The 15,680-nt window shown below is 63.0% G+C and overlaps 4 protein-coding genes across 11 annotated transcripts; 1 reads left to right on the top strand and 3 right to left on the bottom strand.

Moving 5' to 3' along the window:
• Positions 1-41: 41 nt before the first annotated feature.
• Positions 42-2,618, top strand: STUB1 (STIP1 homology and U-box containing protein 1). 3 transcript variants are annotated; one of them, XM_045874593.3, is made up of 7 exons: positions 74-467; positions 1,039-1,237; positions 1,324-1,489; positions 1,704-1,791; positions 1,912-1,968; positions 2,049-2,165; positions 2,245-2,618. In XM_045874593.3, exons 1-7 carry the CDS (start codon positions 309-311, stop codon positions 2,368-2,370), a joined length of 912 nt encoding a protein of 303 aa, XP_045730549.1. In that variant the 5' UTR covers positions 74-308; the 3' UTR covers positions 2,371-2,618. The 3 variants fall into 3 exon arrangements, with proteins under 3 accessions (XP_064448317.1, XP_064448316.1, XP_045730549.1); XM_064592247.1 differs by lacking the exon at positions 1,039-1,237 and having other exon boundaries at positions 42-597; XM_064592246.1 differs by having other exon boundaries at positions 50-467; positions 2,049-2,618.
• JMJD8 (jumonji domain containing 8) lies at positions 1,550-4,267 on the bottom strand. 5 transcript variants are annotated; one of them, XM_045874598.3, is made up of 10 exons: positions 4,134-4,267; positions 3,957-4,055; positions 3,727-3,775; positions 3,553-3,649; positions 3,395-3,463; positions 3,190-3,309; positions 3,036-3,103; positions 2,827-2,961; positions 2,649-2,745; positions 1,550-2,131 (listed from the first exon to the last, which is right to left on the bottom strand). In XM_045874598.3, the coding sequence occupies exons 1-9, from the start codon at positions 4,247-4,249 to the stop codon at positions 2,665-2,667; spliced, it is 834 nt and encodes a 277-aa protein (XP_045730554.1). In that variant the 5' UTR covers positions 4,250-4,267; the 3' UTR covers positions 1,550-2,131; positions 2,649-2,664. The 5 variants fall into 5 exon arrangements, with proteins under 5 accessions (XP_045730554.1, XP_045730553.1, XP_045730552.1 ...); XM_045874597.3 differs by having other exon boundaries at positions 2,649-2,748; XM_045874596.3 differs by having other exon boundaries at positions 2,649-2,748; positions 3,054-3,103; positions 3,915-4,055.
• A 271-nt stretch (positions 4,268-4,538) lies between these two features.
• On the bottom strand, positions 4,539-9,604 carry WDR24 (WD repeat domain 24). Of its 2 annotated transcripts, none has more exons than XM_054507409.2 (9): positions 9,188-9,604; positions 8,459-8,941; positions 7,277-7,454; positions 6,449-7,125; positions 5,841-5,955; positions 5,641-5,762; positions 5,441-5,545; positions 5,032-5,369; positions 4,539-4,902 (listed from the first exon to the last, which is right to left on the bottom strand). In XM_054507409.2, the coding sequence occupies exons 2-9, from the start codon at positions 8,937-8,939 to the stop codon at positions 4,549-4,551; spliced, it is 2,370 nt and encodes a 789-aa protein (XP_054363384.1). In that variant the 5' UTR covers positions 8,940-8,941; positions 9,188-9,604; the 3' UTR covers positions 4,539-4,548. The 2 variants fall into 2 exon arrangements, with proteins under 2 accessions (XP_054363384.1, XP_054363383.1); XM_054507408.2 differs by having other exon boundaries at positions 5,032-5,372; positions 9,188-9,603.
• An 837-nt stretch (positions 9,605-10,441) lies between these two features.
• On the bottom strand, positions 10,442-15,401 carry FBXL16 (F-box and leucine rich repeat protein 16). The gene is made up of 5 exons (XM_045874599.3): positions 14,712-15,401; positions 13,530-14,038; positions 13,091-13,175; positions 12,703-12,766; positions 10,442-12,489 (listed from the first exon to the last, which is right to left on the bottom strand). The coding sequence occupies exons 1-5, from the start codon at positions 15,354-15,356 to the stop codon at positions 12,341-12,343; spliced, it is 1,452 nt and encodes a 483-aa protein (XP_045730555.1). The 5' UTR covers positions 15,357-15,401; the 3' UTR covers positions 10,442-12,340.
• Between the last annotated feature and the right edge of the window lie 279 nt (positions 15,402-15,680).

The raw sequence follows: 15,680 nt of genomic DNA on the forward strand, positions 1-15,680 counted from the left end.
AGAGCTGCAGGGCCACCGTCCTGGCGCTGCTCTGGACTTGACGTCCCGGGTCGCTTTGCCTCGAGCGCATGCTCCCAACCGGCTCCGCCCCCTTCCCCCCCGCGGCTCGTCGGACGCATGCGCGTCCCCGCCTACCGCGCGTCCGCCCGCCCCACTGGCCCCGCCTCGCGCGGCCGGAAGTTCCGGTGGCGGATTGCTGGACCGGGCCCGAGCGGATCGGGGGCTCGGGCTGCGGGCTCGGGCTGCGGGCGCAGGGCGGGCCAGACGCGGAGCCTGGGAGCAAAGCCCAGGCTGTGCCGCGCGGCGCCATGAAGGGCAAGGAGGAGAAGGAAGGCGGCGCGCGGCTGGGCGCCGGCGGCGGAAGCCCCGAAAAGAGCCCAAGCGCGCAGGAGCTCAAGGAGCAGGGCAACCGGCTCTTCGTGGGCCGCAAGTACCCGGAGGCGGCGGCCTGCTACGGCCGCGCCATCGTGAGTGCGCCCGCGCCGGGGGAAGGGACCGGCGTCCGGGCCAGGGGAGGGGGCGGGGCCCGGGCTTCGGCCCCGCGTCCTCCCCGGAGCCCCTGCCCGGCCATTCCCACCGGACCTTCGGAGGCTCTTGGTTCGTACGCGGGGGCGTTTGGGCTCTGAGAGCTCAGTGATGATCTTGTTTCAGTCGGGTCAGGGCTGCGGCTCTCGAGCCACTGCTGGTTGCTGGAGAAGTGTGGCGGGTGGGAGCTTCAAGGTGTTTGAGGCCCCCAGACCGAGGACCAGGGATCCTTGTTCCTTGAGAACTCCAGGCCCAAAGCTGGGGATCTCCACAGGTCTGAGAAACTTAGATTTACAAGACCTGTTGGGAGTCAAGAGGGTGGGTTCATGCAGGCCTCAGGAGCGGGAGTTCATCCTCCACCAGTCCTCAGTACGCAGGGGCTTTGAAGCTGAGAAGTTTCTGGTGTCTTGATTCTAGCCGTGGGCTCTAAACTGGACCTAGGACAGGGCCTAGGACGGAGAAGGAGCACAGAGCTCACTCCCTCATGCTGGCTGGCCTGGCCTTGGTCCCCAGACCCGGAATCCCCTGGTGGCAGTGTACTACACCAACCGGGCATTGTGCTACCTGAAGATGCAGCAGCATGAGCAGGCTCTGGCAGACTGCCGGCGGGCTTTGGAACTGGACGGGCAGTCTGTGAAGGCACACTTCTTCCTGGGGCAGTGCCAGCTAGAGATGGAGAGCTATGATGAGGCCATTGCTAATCTGCAGCGAGGTGGGCCTACAGGTTGTCAGGTTACAGGGGCGCCTGGGACCGGGTGGATGGACTGGCCAGGTGACCTGAAGCCCCTATTCCCCCAGCCTACAACCTGGCCAAGGAGCAACGGCTCAACTTTGGGGATGACATCCCTAGTGCTCTGCGCATCGCTAAGAAGAAGCGCTGGAACAGCATCGAGGAGCGGCGCATCCACCAGGAGAACGAGCTGCACTCCTACCTCACTCGGCTTATTGTGGCCGAGCGGGAGAGGTGGGCTGTGGTAGTGGCAGGCTCCAGGGCCCCACCCAGCCCCAAGTCAGCACTCTGGGGTTAACTCTGAGTCAAGAACACAAGTGTTTATTGAAGGCCAATACTGGCAAGCAGGAGATGGAGGGAAGGCAAGACCTGAACGAGCCCAAGGTTGGGGTGGAGTGTGATCTCTTCTGGCCAGACCATTTCTGACTAGCTCCTGGTCAACCCCCAGGGAACTAGAAGAATGTCAGCGGAACCACGACGGTGATGAGGACGATGGCCACATCCGGGCCCAGCAGGCCTGCATCGAGGCCAAGCACGTGAGGGTGCCCCAGCCCACGTGTGGATGTGTACATGTTTGCGTGCCTGTGATGGGAGCGTGTGCCCGGGGGAGGGGGATGGGGCATCTGGCCCACGCGTAGCTGCTTGGTTCTTCGCAGGACAAGTATTTAGCAGACATGGATGAGCTTTTCTCCCAGGTGGATGAGAAGAGAAAGGTAAGCTGTCTGTCCTCTGGGTAGCAGGAGTTGGACCAGCGTCCCCATCCTGGTGCCTGACCTCACCCCATGTGCTGCAGAAGCGAGATATCCCGGACTATCTATGTGGCAAGATCAGCTTTGAGCTCATGCGGGAACCATGCATCACGCCCAGCGGCATCACCTATGACCGAAAGGACATTGAGGAGCATCTGCAGGTGAGGGCCCACAAAGTGTTGGGAGTAGGACCCATAACTACTGAGCACTTTCTGATCCTGTTGTCACTGCACACTGCAGCGCGTGGGCCACTTTGACCCTGTCACCCGGAGCCCCCTGACCCAGGAACAGCTCATCCCCAACCTGGCCATGAAAGAGGTCATTGATGCTTTCATCTCCGAGAACGGCTGGGTGGAGGACTACTGAGGCTGGGCAAGGGCCAGGGCTGCCCGCCTTGCCTAGTGCCCTGGCCCAGGACGGCCTTGGGGCAGTAGCTCCAGTTCCTGTACATAGTTGGTGTCCCTAGATCCCTGCCCTGGTGTCCCCAACCCCTCCCCTCATCAGTTTTGCTGCTGGACCGTGAGCCCCACCTCCACCCCCATCTGGGCCAGAAACAGCAGGTGAGGGTGGGCTGCTGCCACCACTGTCCTGTAATAAAATCTGTGAGCACTCTAGGGGTGTGCACTGGTGTGTGCTGGGCTCACCAGCCGCCCACTCTGGCTAGCTGAGGAAGGTAGAGATGAAAACACTGGTGTCCAGGTTGAGCGTGGCATGCCACCACCGGTCAGGGAAATACAGCACCTGCTGGGAGGTGGGGGGTGGGGCACAGGGATTAGTTGGTGGCGTCTGGTCCAGCCTGGCCCCTTCCTGCCACCTACTGACCTCACCAGCCTGGACAGTGCACTCCAAGGGCCTTGCAGATGGTGCCAGGGTTGGGTACATGTCTTGAAGCCAGGCCAGCGTGGTTTTATTGGGATGGAACTCGGGTGTCTTCTCAGGGGGGTATAGGAACCAGCGCTGAGGATGGGAGCAATAAGGTCACTCTGTTGCAGTCAGTAAGCCCCGAGCCCCAGCCCCCATCTTGTGCTGACCTTGCGGCCGTAGATCACCTCTGAGAACCCGGGCCCATGCCAGTGGAAGGGCACCCCAGAACCAGCTCCTGTGGGGTCATTTATGAGCAGTTGCTGAGGCAACCCAACTTACAGTGTTCTCTTCCCTTCCAAATCCCCTTTACAAGGTACCCACCTGCGATTCCAAAACTGTAAGCAGTAGTGGTACCCAGCAGACTAAATGGTGGTGGGGAGTAGTGCTGAAAGAGCGATGCCCATTCGCTGAAATTGTTGTCCCCAAAGAAATACAAGGTGTCTGCCAACAAAGAACATGGGACGCACAGAGATCTTGGCACCTGGGTGCCCCCATCCCAGCCCATAGCCAACCAAATTGGACTCACCGTTGCCCAGGGAGGTAGGGTCCTGGGGATACAGCAAGTGCTCCACATACTCCTGAAAGGGCAGGTCCACTGCGGGAAAGGGGCTGATCAGGACTGGCTGAAGCTACTTGCAAGATGCTGGCGAGCAGGCTGGGCTGCTGCAGGGTGGGGTAGCTCACCTTTCCGGTAGGAGTAGGTATTGGCAGTGCTCAGCCGAACCACGCTGTCCCCAAAGGAGGCCAGTAGCCTTTCTCGGGAGCACAAAGCCCGGAACCTCTGAGGGGGTGGGGAAGAGACTCAAGGGCCGGGCCCAGCACGGGTGACAAGTGGCCAGGAGGGGCGCCAGCACTCACCGAGTTGTCTGTGAGCCCCTGCAGAATGACGGGTCTGGAGAAGGCGTAGCTGCAAGGGCAGAGTCACGGCCAGGTCTCAGCCTCGCCCATCCGCGTTAGCTGAAAGGGGGGGGGCGGACTAGGGGGGCCCGAGCGGACGGGTCGGCAAACAAGGGAGTGGGGACAGCAGCGCTCCGGGGGACACGCACTGGGGTGTGGGAGGGGTGGCCAGTGCGAGGGGACGCACGTACTGCTGCACGAACTCGGAGTAGCTGAGGTCCGCCCGACGTTCCACGGCGCAGCGCTGCTCCTCCGCCAGGGCCGCCGGCGCCCCGGGTCCGGGCCGCTGCCTGCGGGCACAGCGGGTCAGCGGCCCGCCCCCACGGCGCGGCCCGCCCCGGCCCGCCCCGGCCGCCGGCGCCGCTCACCACCCTCCATCGCCCGCCTTCCCGGCGCCGCGCCGGGCCAGAACAGCCAGCGTCCACACGGCCAGCAGGAAGAGCAGCCGCGCCCCTGGTGCCATGAGCCCGCCGCCGCGAGGCATGCCGGGAGTCCCATCGTCGCGGCAACGACGCCGGCCCCACCCCGGAAGCAGTTCCTTTGGCCCGCCCCGGAAAGGAGGGTTTGTTCGGAAGGCGGTGCGAAGGCCGCGGGAGAGGGGCTAGCGGCCGCTGCCAGTTCCCATGGCGACACTGCCACCCACCCACGGGAGTCGCCCGGCGCAGGACGTGGGCCATCGGCGGCGCGAGCGGCGGGGGACAGGCAGCCTCAGACTGCGGCTCCTGCTTCCTTTATTGGCTTGCCACGCCCAGCCCCTCCCGCCCCAAGCCCAGAGCGGGCGGGTCAGGAGTACTCGCACAGGTGGCCGCAGCCCGCGGGGCAGTGGGAGCTGCCCTCCAGCCACTTCATGATGTGCTGCAGGTGGCCGCCGTGGCTGCAACCCTGGCACCACACGAACAGACCCTTGACCACGTGGTGGCACACGGCGCACATGCTGGCGCAGCGGTGGCACCGGTCACAGACCCAGCCGCGGCTGCTCATCGGCCGCTTGCAGTGGCTGCAGTTGACGTGCAGAGTGGTGGACGCTTGGTTGAGGCAGCTGATGGCGCGGCTGGTGCTGAGCTTCACGACCTGGTTGGACACGTTCCAGAGGCAGAAGCGCTGCAACAGGTCGATGTAGGACGTGTACCAGTGCTCCTGGCGGGGAGGGGAGGGAGGCAGAGGTCTGGAGATGGGCACACTGGAGGGCTCCCCCCGGAGCGCGCTGGGGGCGGGGGGCAGTCCTGGGGGCGGGCAGGGAGGCCTTCCCCCGTCCCAGTCACCTACCTGCGTCTGCTCATCAATGTCCTTGCGCACGCGCTCGCCCAGCACGATGAGCACGGACACAGCCATCTGCACGTCACCCTGCTCGGCGTAGAAGCGCAGCATGTCACACACCAGGGCACTGAAGAAGTCAGGGGGCAGCCGGGTGTCGTGGAGAGCATGTGAGACGGAGAGAAGCGAGAAGGAGGAGTCTACGGGCGCCAGGGAAGCCGCGTCAGCCTCGCTGCCGCTCACGTGGGGCGAGTCGGCCTTGTCCTGCAGGTGCTCGGGGCCAGGCGGAGTGTCCACGATCTCGTGGCGTAGTGGGAAGGCTTCCTGGGGCAGCACGTACTCCGGGTCCTCTGCTGCAAGGCAGGAATGGAGTCTGAGCTCCTGGCCCCACCGGCCAGCCCCACCCCCAGCCCCGACTCACGGTGTGCATGCTCCGGGTCCAACAGGTACAGCTCATCCTCCTCGCCCTCCACGTCGCCCAGCAGGTAGTCTGCAGGCACGTCGCTGCCTTCTGTCTCTTCGTTATCTGCCCATAACAGAGATGGGGGGCATTCCAGAGGAACTGATTTTGGGATGCCCTAGCCCCGCTCCCATCAATGCCCTGTGCGCCCCCCAGCCTACCCTCATTGGTGATGAGTGTGGCTGAGGAGTCAAGCAGCACCGTGTCGCTCCGTGTATCACCCTTGCTACGGTCCAGTCTGGTCTCACTGCCCAACCCTGGGGCCATATCCTTCAGGTTGAAACTGGGGGTAGGGAAGGCCAATGGGTAGATAGGCCCCAACAGCCCCACCCTCTGAGGAGAGCCACCCCCAGATGTCTACCTGTTCATGAGTGGCAAGCCACAAGAGCTGCCCTTGCCCACACTGTGGTTGAGGCTGGTGGCAGATGCCAGGCCAGGACTACAGTAGATGATCCGCAGCATGGTCCAGGTCTGTGCTACCTAGGGACAGGCGCCAGGCACTCAAAAGGGGCCTGGGTTCCTGGCATGCCATGCACCCCCCCCCCACTCCTGGATGGAACCACAAACTCTCAATGTTCAGCTGCCCCAGGCACCCAATGTCCTGGTCCACCGCAGCTGGGGAAACTGAAGTCTATGCTAAAGACAAATATCTTAGTCTCTGCCCTACGAGGGAATAGGAAGGAGCAGAAATTGGAGGCAGCCAACATGGAAATGAGCCTGTGGTCCCAGAAAGACAATGAGAAGCTATGTGGGCCTCTGTGGGGGCAGACACCTTGGGAAATCCAAAAGCAAAAATGAGCCACAAGAAGGGGCTTCAAGCCTGCACCCCAATGATGGTACTGGGTACCCTCAGGTACCACGGTGGTGGCTGGTGGTGGCAGCCGCCAGAGCTGAGCACTGAACCCAGGGCAGGGTCTGGGTAGAGCAGTTGGGGGAGCCCCCAAGGTCATGGTCCCTGGGCCACCTCACCTACCTGGTTGCGGCCAAGCTCCCGAGCCACTTTTGCATTGTGGTCACAGAGCTCAGCCAGAGGCCGACCAGCCAGGGCATAATGCTCGGCGGTGTCCACGAACCAGCTCATGCTGCCACTGCCAGGCTCTATCTCAAAGACGCTGAGGGCACTGGACGCGAGGCCCACAAAAGGTTCAGCAGGGTCCAGCTTGCGCTTGAAGAAGATGGGGTGGCGCCGATCACCGGCATAGGGCTTGCGCCCAGACTCGGTGGCCACTAGGCTCTCCTTAGCGGCGAAGGCCAGGTCCCCAAAGAGGCCATAGCAGAGGCCCTCGGGGTTGGCCCGCTCAACAGGCTGGCTGGCATCACGGAACAGGTGCTGGCACAGTGTGCTGTCCTTAGAGCCCGAGAGCAGGAAGGAGGGGTCGTGTGGGTGGCGCCAGGCAATGCCTGTTGTGACGTCGCGGTGCTCCTCGAACATGGCAGCCGGGACAAAAGGCCGGCGCACATCCCACACGTAGATGTTATGGTCTACCATCATGGAGCAGGTGGCCAGGTGGTGGCGGCACTCAGGCCGCCACTTGACGCGGGCTACTGAGGCGATGGTTTGCACGCAGTGCACCTCCTTGGCACGGTGCGTGGTCATGTCCCAGACCTTCACCATCTTGTCACGTCCACCCGTGGCCAGCCAGCCCCTACAATAGATGCACGAAGCCCTCAGGGTCCTCTCCGGGGATGGGATGGCTCCCCACTCTCTGCCTCACAGGCCTGGAGGCAGCCCCTCCAGGAGCCCACCCATCCCACCCTGCCGCCCGTGCCCCCACGCCACGCCACCCTACCCCACACCTGTCCTCAGGGTGCCAGTCACAGCAGAAGACAGGCCCGTTATGGGCGGTGAACATTCTCTCACAGCGGTCAGGCCTCCGGATGTCCCAGAGCTGCACGTTGCCATTCTCAAAGGTGGATGCGAAGGTGAAGTAGTCCCGGATGCTGAACTGGACGTCCCGCACACTCTCCGACTGGCCTGTGGGCAGGATGTCAATGGAGGGAGAAGGTGAAGGGCTCCAGGAGAGAGAGTGGCCAATGGTGGAGGCCTTGGACAGACTGTGGACTGCAGTCATATGCCTGCCCGCAGCCAAGGTGGGGAGGCCTAGAAGGTGGGGTAGACACTGCTAAGCTTGCCCTGGGGTGGTGGGTGGCGAGGAGAGGCTTCACGGAGAAGACAGGGTAGATTAGGCCGCGAAGCAGGATACCAGGCACCGTGTAGTTTTTGAACCCAAAACCTGGACCTCCATCCTCTCCTGGATTGTGCTTCTGACAGCAGTTCTTGCACAGAGCAGTGGCCCGGCTTCAGGACTGGCTGTCAGAACAGTGAGCAAACAGGAGCCTCACTGTGCTATCTGTATGCACGCCCCTGAGGGAGGCCCAAGGAGGCCTGGATGAGGGTGCCCTAACTTCTGCCCCATCCCTTCACCTTGAGCTGGAGCAGCTGGGTCAGCCCCATGGGACTGGAGACCTTAAAGGTCTACGTCCACCCCCATGGACCACCACCGAAGAGCCTTCAAGGACTCTAGCTTTTCCACAGCACAGGTAGTTAAGGGTCTGTCTAAAGAGGCCCTCAATTCTCTGAGGCGACTGAGGCTTCTGCCCTGTGCTTTGTTTGGTCTCTTCAAGGTGCACAAGGGATAGCTGGCTCAAGGCCAGCTGCCAAGGAGCTGGGCCTGCTGGGAAAGGGTGCCAGGCAGCATACCCCACCTCCTCTCCATCCCTGAGCTGAGGACCCTGGAGATCTCGGTGGGCTTCCTGCTGTGAAGTGGCCTGGAGCTCTGGGCAGCAAAACAAACCCTCTGCTCAGCAGCTCAGGTTGGCTGTAGTCTGCTCAGGCTCTGCCCTCTCCCTGGTCCCGTATCCTGCCCCTCCCATGCTGACCCTCACCCACTCTTTTAGTACTCTCTGGGGGCATATCTGAAGACCTCTGATGCACACGATGCACTTCTCCACCTGCCCGACCCGCCTCCAGTGTCTCACCCGAGAAGGTGCTGACAGAGTCCTTCCTGCGGAGGTCAAAGCATTTCATGAAGCCGTCCTGGGAACCGCTGAGCAGCACGTGGGCCTCAGTGGGATGGAAGCAGACTTTGTTCACTGTGCGCTTGTGCTCTGTGAACAGCTGGTCCTGCTTGTTGCGGGATGGCCGGCCCAGGTTCCACGTGACCACCACGCCATTGGTGGCCGCCGTGGCCAGCAGGTTCTCGTCCATCTGGTGCCAGACTACGTCCGCGCAGCTCAGGTTGAGTGAGGGCTTGCGGCCCACACGGAGGTTCAGCTTCTCCACAAACTGCTCGTCCTCAATGGCATAGATCTTGAAGATGCTGCGGCCTGCCACGACCACCTGGGCTGCATCACGGCACACGCTGATGGCATTGGCTGGTGCATCCAGGTGGCAGTGCATAGTGCGGCCCGTCAGCGTGCTGCCACCCAGGGCCGTGGTCACTCGGGACATCTTCTCCATGGCTGCACGGGGGGGGGGGGGGGGGGGGGAGGATGGGGACACGAGGTCGGTGAAGTGGGCTGGCCTGGTCAGCCTGGAGGGGCCAATCAGTTCAGACCCTTCACCCTGGTTGGGGCCCCCAAAATTGCTTCGTCCTGGGCGGGTCAGTCTGGGCGGGCCGTCCAGAACAGTTCGCTGCTACTCAGTGAAAAGGAGACATCAATGCCCTGGAGCTCGGCCGTCCCGTCTGCCTTCCGGGGAGACCCTACCTGGTCAGTCCCAGCCCGGGCCACCGCTCCATCCCCCGAACAGATCTGGGTGGTCACTGACTGGGCTTTCGGCCAGTCAGTCCCTGCAAGGAAGCGAGGGAGTCCCCCCAGTCTACACAGGGCGTCCCGGGGCCTCCAGGGAGGGGCAGAGGGGCGCGGGGGACACACACGGACGTCAAGGGCCGAGCTGTTTAGGGAGCTTGAGGGCACTGGCCGGGCGCGCCGGACGAGAGGCCGACGGCGCGGAGCACTGAGAGCGGCGCGCGCCAGGGAGCGGAGGCGGCGGGAACGCGGCCCGAGGGCTCCGAGAAGCCTCTCCCTCCGCGGGCACCAGAACCATTTCCTAAAATTGCCGGGCCGGGCCTGGCCGGAACCGCCGCGCCGGAAGCAGCCCTTCTCTTTCCCGTTCCCCGCCGCCCTGCTCGCCGGAAGTGGTCCCTTCTTGCCAGCCTCTCACCAGAAGCGGGCACTCGCACCGCAAGTGTTCCGGATCAGGGAGCTGAGCTGGGGGAGGCGGAGGTAGAGGCGCTGCGCGGGGCTCCCCCGGTCCCGCCTCTGCGGTTGGCCTTTTTGCCACAGTGTTTTCATACTCGTGCCCATCTCTCCCCCAGCAAGTCCAGCCACCCCTGACGAGTCCGAATCCCTCCAGTCGTCTACCCTGGTTCCCCTGATGGGAACCCCACAGCCTGCGGTGCGCCTGTCCCGGCGCCCTGGAAGCTCATTTTTCTCTTCTGGCAGAGTGGGCTAGATCTTTTTTTTTTAGATTTTATTTATTTGAGAGAGACAGAGATAGTGAGATAGAGAGCACAAGTGGGGAGGAGAGGGAGAAGCAGGCTCCCCACAGAGCAGGGAGCCCAATGCGGGACTCGATCCCAGGACCCTGGGATCATGACCTGAGCCGAAGGCAGACGCTTAACCGACTGAGCCACCCAGGCGCCCGATCTTCCCCCCCCCCCCCAGATTTTATTTATTTGAGTGAAAGAGAGCGCGGGCATGACTGGGGAGGGGCCAGCTGACTCCTGGGTGAGCAGGGAACCCGATGTGGGGCTGGATCCCAGAATCCTGAGATCAGGACCTGAGCAGAAGGCAGCCGCATCACCGACTGAGCCACCCAGGCGCCCCAAGAAGCTGAATATTTTGAGGTTAACATTATATGTAATGACTTTAGCATCATTCACTTCCCCCATAGGCAATGAAGGGTAAAGGACCTTCTGGGTTGGTCACTGCTGTGTTTCCAGTCTGGTACGTGGCATGGCCTGTACGTGTTGAAAGAACCAGTAAGTCTGATGAGTGGAGAGGTGCACAAGAATGCAGAGCCTGGGGCCACCCAGAGCGGATACACCTTCCCTTCCTTGCCATGGTCTGATGACCTAAAAACAACTCAGACGCGTGTTTTTACAACTTTTTTAATATATATTTTTATAAACAGGTCACGTGATAAAATAGCACAAGAAACACTTACCAAATATAAGGTTATATCTTCCGCATATACAGGAGAATGAGGTCGTTATGTACAATAAGAAAATGGTTTTAGGGGTTGGTTGGTTTTGTTTGTTTTCCTCTCTCCCCTTAATTTTTCCTCCTACATCGTTGGAAATATCACAGCTTCAGTTGCATTAATACTTTGGACAAATGGACAGCTGCCTCCTCCCCACTAGGGAGCTGTGAGGAGGAGGGGCTGAAGAAACTGGCTCCTGACCACCTCAGCCCCGGAGCCTCCTGCGGGCACTCCAGGACAGGGAAATCTTTGGGCTGTTGAACTCTTTCTCTGCTTCAACAGCATCGCTCGCTCGCTCGTGCGCTCTCGCTCTCTCGCTCTCTCTCTCACTCTCTGGCTCTCTGGAAACTGGTTACTTTCTTCCAACCAGATGGGGGGTGTCCCAAGATTGGGTGTGGGCACTGTACTTCCTGGGGCTCCAAGGTTGGGATGGGAAGGGGTCCCAGCCCCCTCCTCAGCAATTGCCAAGATGTGCCAGCATCCCCCCAGGACTCACATGTGTCTTGGGATTGGACAGAACATGGCCAGAGCCGCTTTGGGCAGGCGGAGGTTTGGGAAGCTGGGGAGGGGAGGGGGGCAGCTCGAAAGGAGCCCTCCCTCCTCTGGATGCTGAGGGTGTGCTGGCCACTTATAAGACTGGTCTTGCCTGCTGGCGCTGATCCTGAGTCTTGGCTGGGCCTGCTTGTCCAGCTTCCACCTGACAGAGACCCGCCCGGGATGCAGTGTGGCACTGAGGAGGCTGGGCCCCGGTGGCTACAGGGGCTGTGGTGTGGGGTCCACTCAGGACTGCGTGCAAGGCCTGCGGGGCCTGAGGGTCACTCCAGCTTGTGGTCTCTCAAGGTGGTTGTATCCCCCCTGCAGCTGAGGTAAGCTACAGCCAGCTGGGTTAATGTTGATTATAGCAAGATGGTTGTCAGCCAGTCTGTTCCTCCCTCAAATACAGTTCTTCCCTAGCCTGGCCCAAGGACCTGTAGGCCTGCAGGTGGGGGTGGGGCGAGCAGGGGGCTGCCTCACACGGGGGCAAGGAAAAGGGGAAGTCTCTTGGGTCAGGCTGGCATGAGCTGGGGCAAGGGGAGGTGGGACTTGGGCTCCTTGGCGGGCCATGGCTTTGGCGGTGGCCTGTTCCCCCTCGCACCCCTCCGAGGGCTCCAGGCGTGGTGCAGTGGAAGATGCGGGAAGCCCTTGGGGCTCTTCTGACCCCTGTGTCCTGGGGGACCCAGCTCCCCTCAATCCCTCTGGGCCCTGCCCGAGATGGGGGGACAGCGGGGAGACAGAGCGGGGTGTGGCGGGAAAGGCGGTAGGGGGGCCGTCAGGAGAGCTCAAAGCGCCCCCCAGGACCGAGCCCCGCCCCCGCCCCCAGCGGGCGGACAAAAGATGGAGGCGGCTGTGGTGCGGTGGAGGGCGGGCGTGCAGTGCGGGCACGAGGGGCATGCACAGAGTCCCCGAGTGTGCGTGCGTGCGTGGGGCTGGGCCCGCCCGCCGCCCCTCCCGGCCCGGGCGGGGCCAGGAGGGGCGCGGGGCGGGGCTTTCACTGGGTTCGCTCTGCCTCCCGCGCTGGGCCGCGGGCGCGAGGGCTGCCCTGAGGGCAGGGCCGGGAGAAGGCGTCCCCGCCGGGAGCGTGGCCGCTTCCTGCGCCGGGGGCGGGGAGGCCCGCGCTACTCGATGACGAGACAGCGGGGCAGGTGCTGCGAGAAGTACTTGAAGAGCTCGGGGGTGGCCCCGGGGCAGTTGGTCAGCTCCAGCTCCTCCAGCTCCTGCAGCTGCACCAGGCCAGACAGCCCCGTGGTGGTCAGCAGCGGGCAGCCTGCAGCGGGCGGGAGGCGGGGCGGCGGCTGAGCGCGCGGGGGCCCGAGAGCAGCGCTAGGGCGGGGCCGGGCTGGGCGGGGCTCGCCCGGCGTCTCCGTCTGGACCGGGGCCGGGGACCCCGGGACTCAGCGCCAGGTATGAATCAGTGCGAGGGACCCGGCAGGGCTGGCGGAGTCGGAGTAGGTGGGGGTGGGGTGGGGTGGGGTCTCACCTGCCAGAGACAAGAGACGCAGACTCCTCATGGCCAGGAGGTGCTTCAGCCCGAAGTCCTGCACCTGGGCGGGAGGGCGGGGCGGGTTAAGGACCTCCGCTCGCGCCCTGGGGGAGCCCACTGCTGGGGTCAGGCCTTAGGCCTGGAGCTGCTGGAGGGGCAGGGGGCGGGGTTCAAAACGGGGGTTTCTCGGCTTCGCAAGGGGCCAGGAGGCAGCTGGAGAGTGGCGGTGAGGACCCCGGGGTGGGTGTGGAGGGATCCCATACTTCTTCCCGGGATCTGAGGGCGCCGGGGGCAGGTCAGCGGATTGTGTGCGCGGGGGCTTTGCCCGAGTCCCCCACCTCCCCTTGCCTACTCCGCAATCTTCGGAGGCGGGGAAGGCCGGTACCTGGCAGCACCATCGCAGGTAGAGGCTGCGGAGGGAGGACATGGTGGACAAATAGCTGAGGCCAGTATCCGTGATGCGTACACACCTGTGGGGGCGACAGAGGGGCGCTGCCCACCTTCAGAACACCTCGCCCCGCGCGTCAGCCCCGACCCCTTCCTCCTTTTCCCAGGGCGTCCCCTCCGGCAGCACTTAGGATAGTTCCTCCCTTTGCACAGCCTCCCCCCAGCCAGGCTCCGCCCCTTACCCAGGTGCTTGGCAGTTACAGCCCGTTCTAGGTCCGGGGTTTCTGAGGGCCCGCCCCTCAACCCCCTCCTCGGGGCTCCGCAGCTACAGGTCTGTCCGTTAATCTAGGCTCCCTGCTTAGAAGGTCTTGCCGGCCTTGCCCCGCCCCGGCCCGGTCCTGCCCTCCAAGTGTCCCGTGGGTGGGGGACGCGCACACCTGTCCAGCACCAGCTCCTCCAGGCGGTGCAGGTCGCAGGCCACGTACTCGAGCGCCATGTCGGTGATGCGCGGGCACCACGAAAGGTCGAGGCTGCGCAGCTTGCGCAGGTTTTCTGCCACGAGCTCGACACCGTCGTCGGTGACCTTGGAGCAGCCGGAGAGGCTGAGCGCTGTGAGGTTGGGCAGGCTGTGCACCACGTTGACCACGCCGTGGTTGGTGATCTCCCAGCAGGAGAGCAGGCGCAGGGTGTGCGTGCTGTGGCCCTGGCGTGCTGTGAAGTAGGCCAGCGCCGTGTCCGTCACGTGGTAGGCCTGCAAGCTCAGCTCGGCCAGGTTGGGCAGCAGCTGCGAGATGGCCGCAATGGCGTCGTCGGCCACGTTGATGCAGTCGCTGACGCTCAGCGAGGTGATGCGCGCGCTCAGGCTGGACCACAGCCCCGCCTCGGTGAAGTCGTTGCAGCCCGACAGCTCGAGGCGCACGACGCCCTGCATCTGCTCCAGCATCACCTGCAGGCGGGCAGGCGGCAGGGCGTGGTGAGGGTGGCAGGAGCCCACTGAGGGGCAGGAAGCAGGGTTCTCGAACGTAGCCGTGTGTAAAACATGCATCAAGCTGCGCCGTGACAAGTGCACTTTACAGTGTGTTTGTCACCTCACAGCAACATTCTAAGAGGCAGAGCACAGGGGAGCTGGGAGCTCAGGGCCTCCCCAGAGCAGGTGCTGGGGAGCAGTTGGTGTTATGATTTGATGGTTAGAGTCCTGGCCCTGGGGAAGGGGCTGCCAGCACAGCGGCTCCTCTGACCCGTGCACCTGCTCCCCGGCAGCGCCCTCCCCACCCAAGGCTGGCCTCACAGGCATGTAGGGCCCTGAGCTTAGAAGAGCCTCCCATTTGATTGATTGCTTTGATGTTGCTGTCTTGAAATTTTTAGTCATCTCTGAACAAGGGACTTGAATTTTTCATTCTGGACTGGGTCCCCCAAATTATGTAACCAGTCCTGCTTCCCCTCACCCCAGAGCCATGATCCTCAGAGCACCGGCCCTTCCCTCAGCAACTTTGCTCCTCATATGCCCAAGTTCCCTCTGGGGGCAGCCCTCCCCCCCACACACACACACCAGCTCAGTTGCAGCTGCTTGGCCCTGCCCACCCCATCCCTGTCCCTTCCAGGCCAACGGTGGGGCGCACCTCCAGGCCAGCATCCGTGATGGTGGAGCGCTTGAGGCTCATGGCCTTGACACCCTTCTTAGAGAGGGCGTAGTTGTCGATGAACTCACAGATGTCCAGGTCAGAGACGCCAACCAGGCAGAAACCCTCAAAGCCACGCGCAGCGAAGCCCTGCAGGTTCACAAACTCCTTCTCGCCACCAGGCAGCACATTGTAGAGCTCCTTGGCATGCAGCACAGGTGTGAGGCCTGCCCAGAATTTGGGCTGGTAGAGCACACGCCGCCAGGCCTTGCACACTTGGGCCAACACGCACTTCTCACAGGCTGAGAAGTACCAGAAGAGGCCATTGAGGATCTTTTCGTCTGTGGCCAGTGGTGGCCGCTCCACTGGGGGCCCGGGAACTGGGGCTGAGGCTGGTCCACCAAGGGGGAGCCCTGCTGGGGGGCACAGGCCCCCAGCCAGGGCAGCCCGTGGCAGTGGGGCAGCCAGGCTGGGTGGTGGGAGAGTGGGTGGGGGAGGTGGTTGGCAGGGGCGGTTCTTGGCAGCTGGCGTGCCCTTGGTGATACTGGCTGCACCCAGGCCGTTGGGCTGGCCTGGCAGCTTCACGAGGCCATTGCGAGGCAAGCATGGAGGCTTGGGGTCGCCGTCCACACCCGGGCTCGACATCTTCTTCGCGCGATCTGCGGACGGGGTCCGGGAGGGGGGTCATGAGTTGCTGCGGGACCAGAGCTGGGCTCCCCATCCCAGGGCATCTCCTCCCATGGCACCCCCAGAACCACCCAACATAAAGGATCTGAATCCAAGTCATTCCGTCTCTGAGTGTGAGCAGCAACAGGAGATCAGGGCTGTTGATGACCATGACATTCCCTGAGCCCCTACTGTGTGCACTGAGCTCAACCTGTCCTCACAGATCTTTTTTGACACCTAGGTACTATGGTTCCCATTTTAGAGATGAGAAAAGAGGCAGGCAGAGACAGACACTCGCTCGTG

The sequence above is a fragment of the Mirounga angustirostris genome, unplaced genomic scaffold, assembly GCF_029215605.1.
Source record: "Mirounga angustirostris isolate CCGP_5_RB_7025 unplaced genomic scaffold, mMirAng1.0.hap1 SCAF_5, whole genome shotgun sequence".
Classification (NCBI taxonomy): domain Eukaryota; kingdom Metazoa; phylum Chordata; class Mammalia; order Carnivora; family Phocidae; genus Mirounga; species Mirounga angustirostris.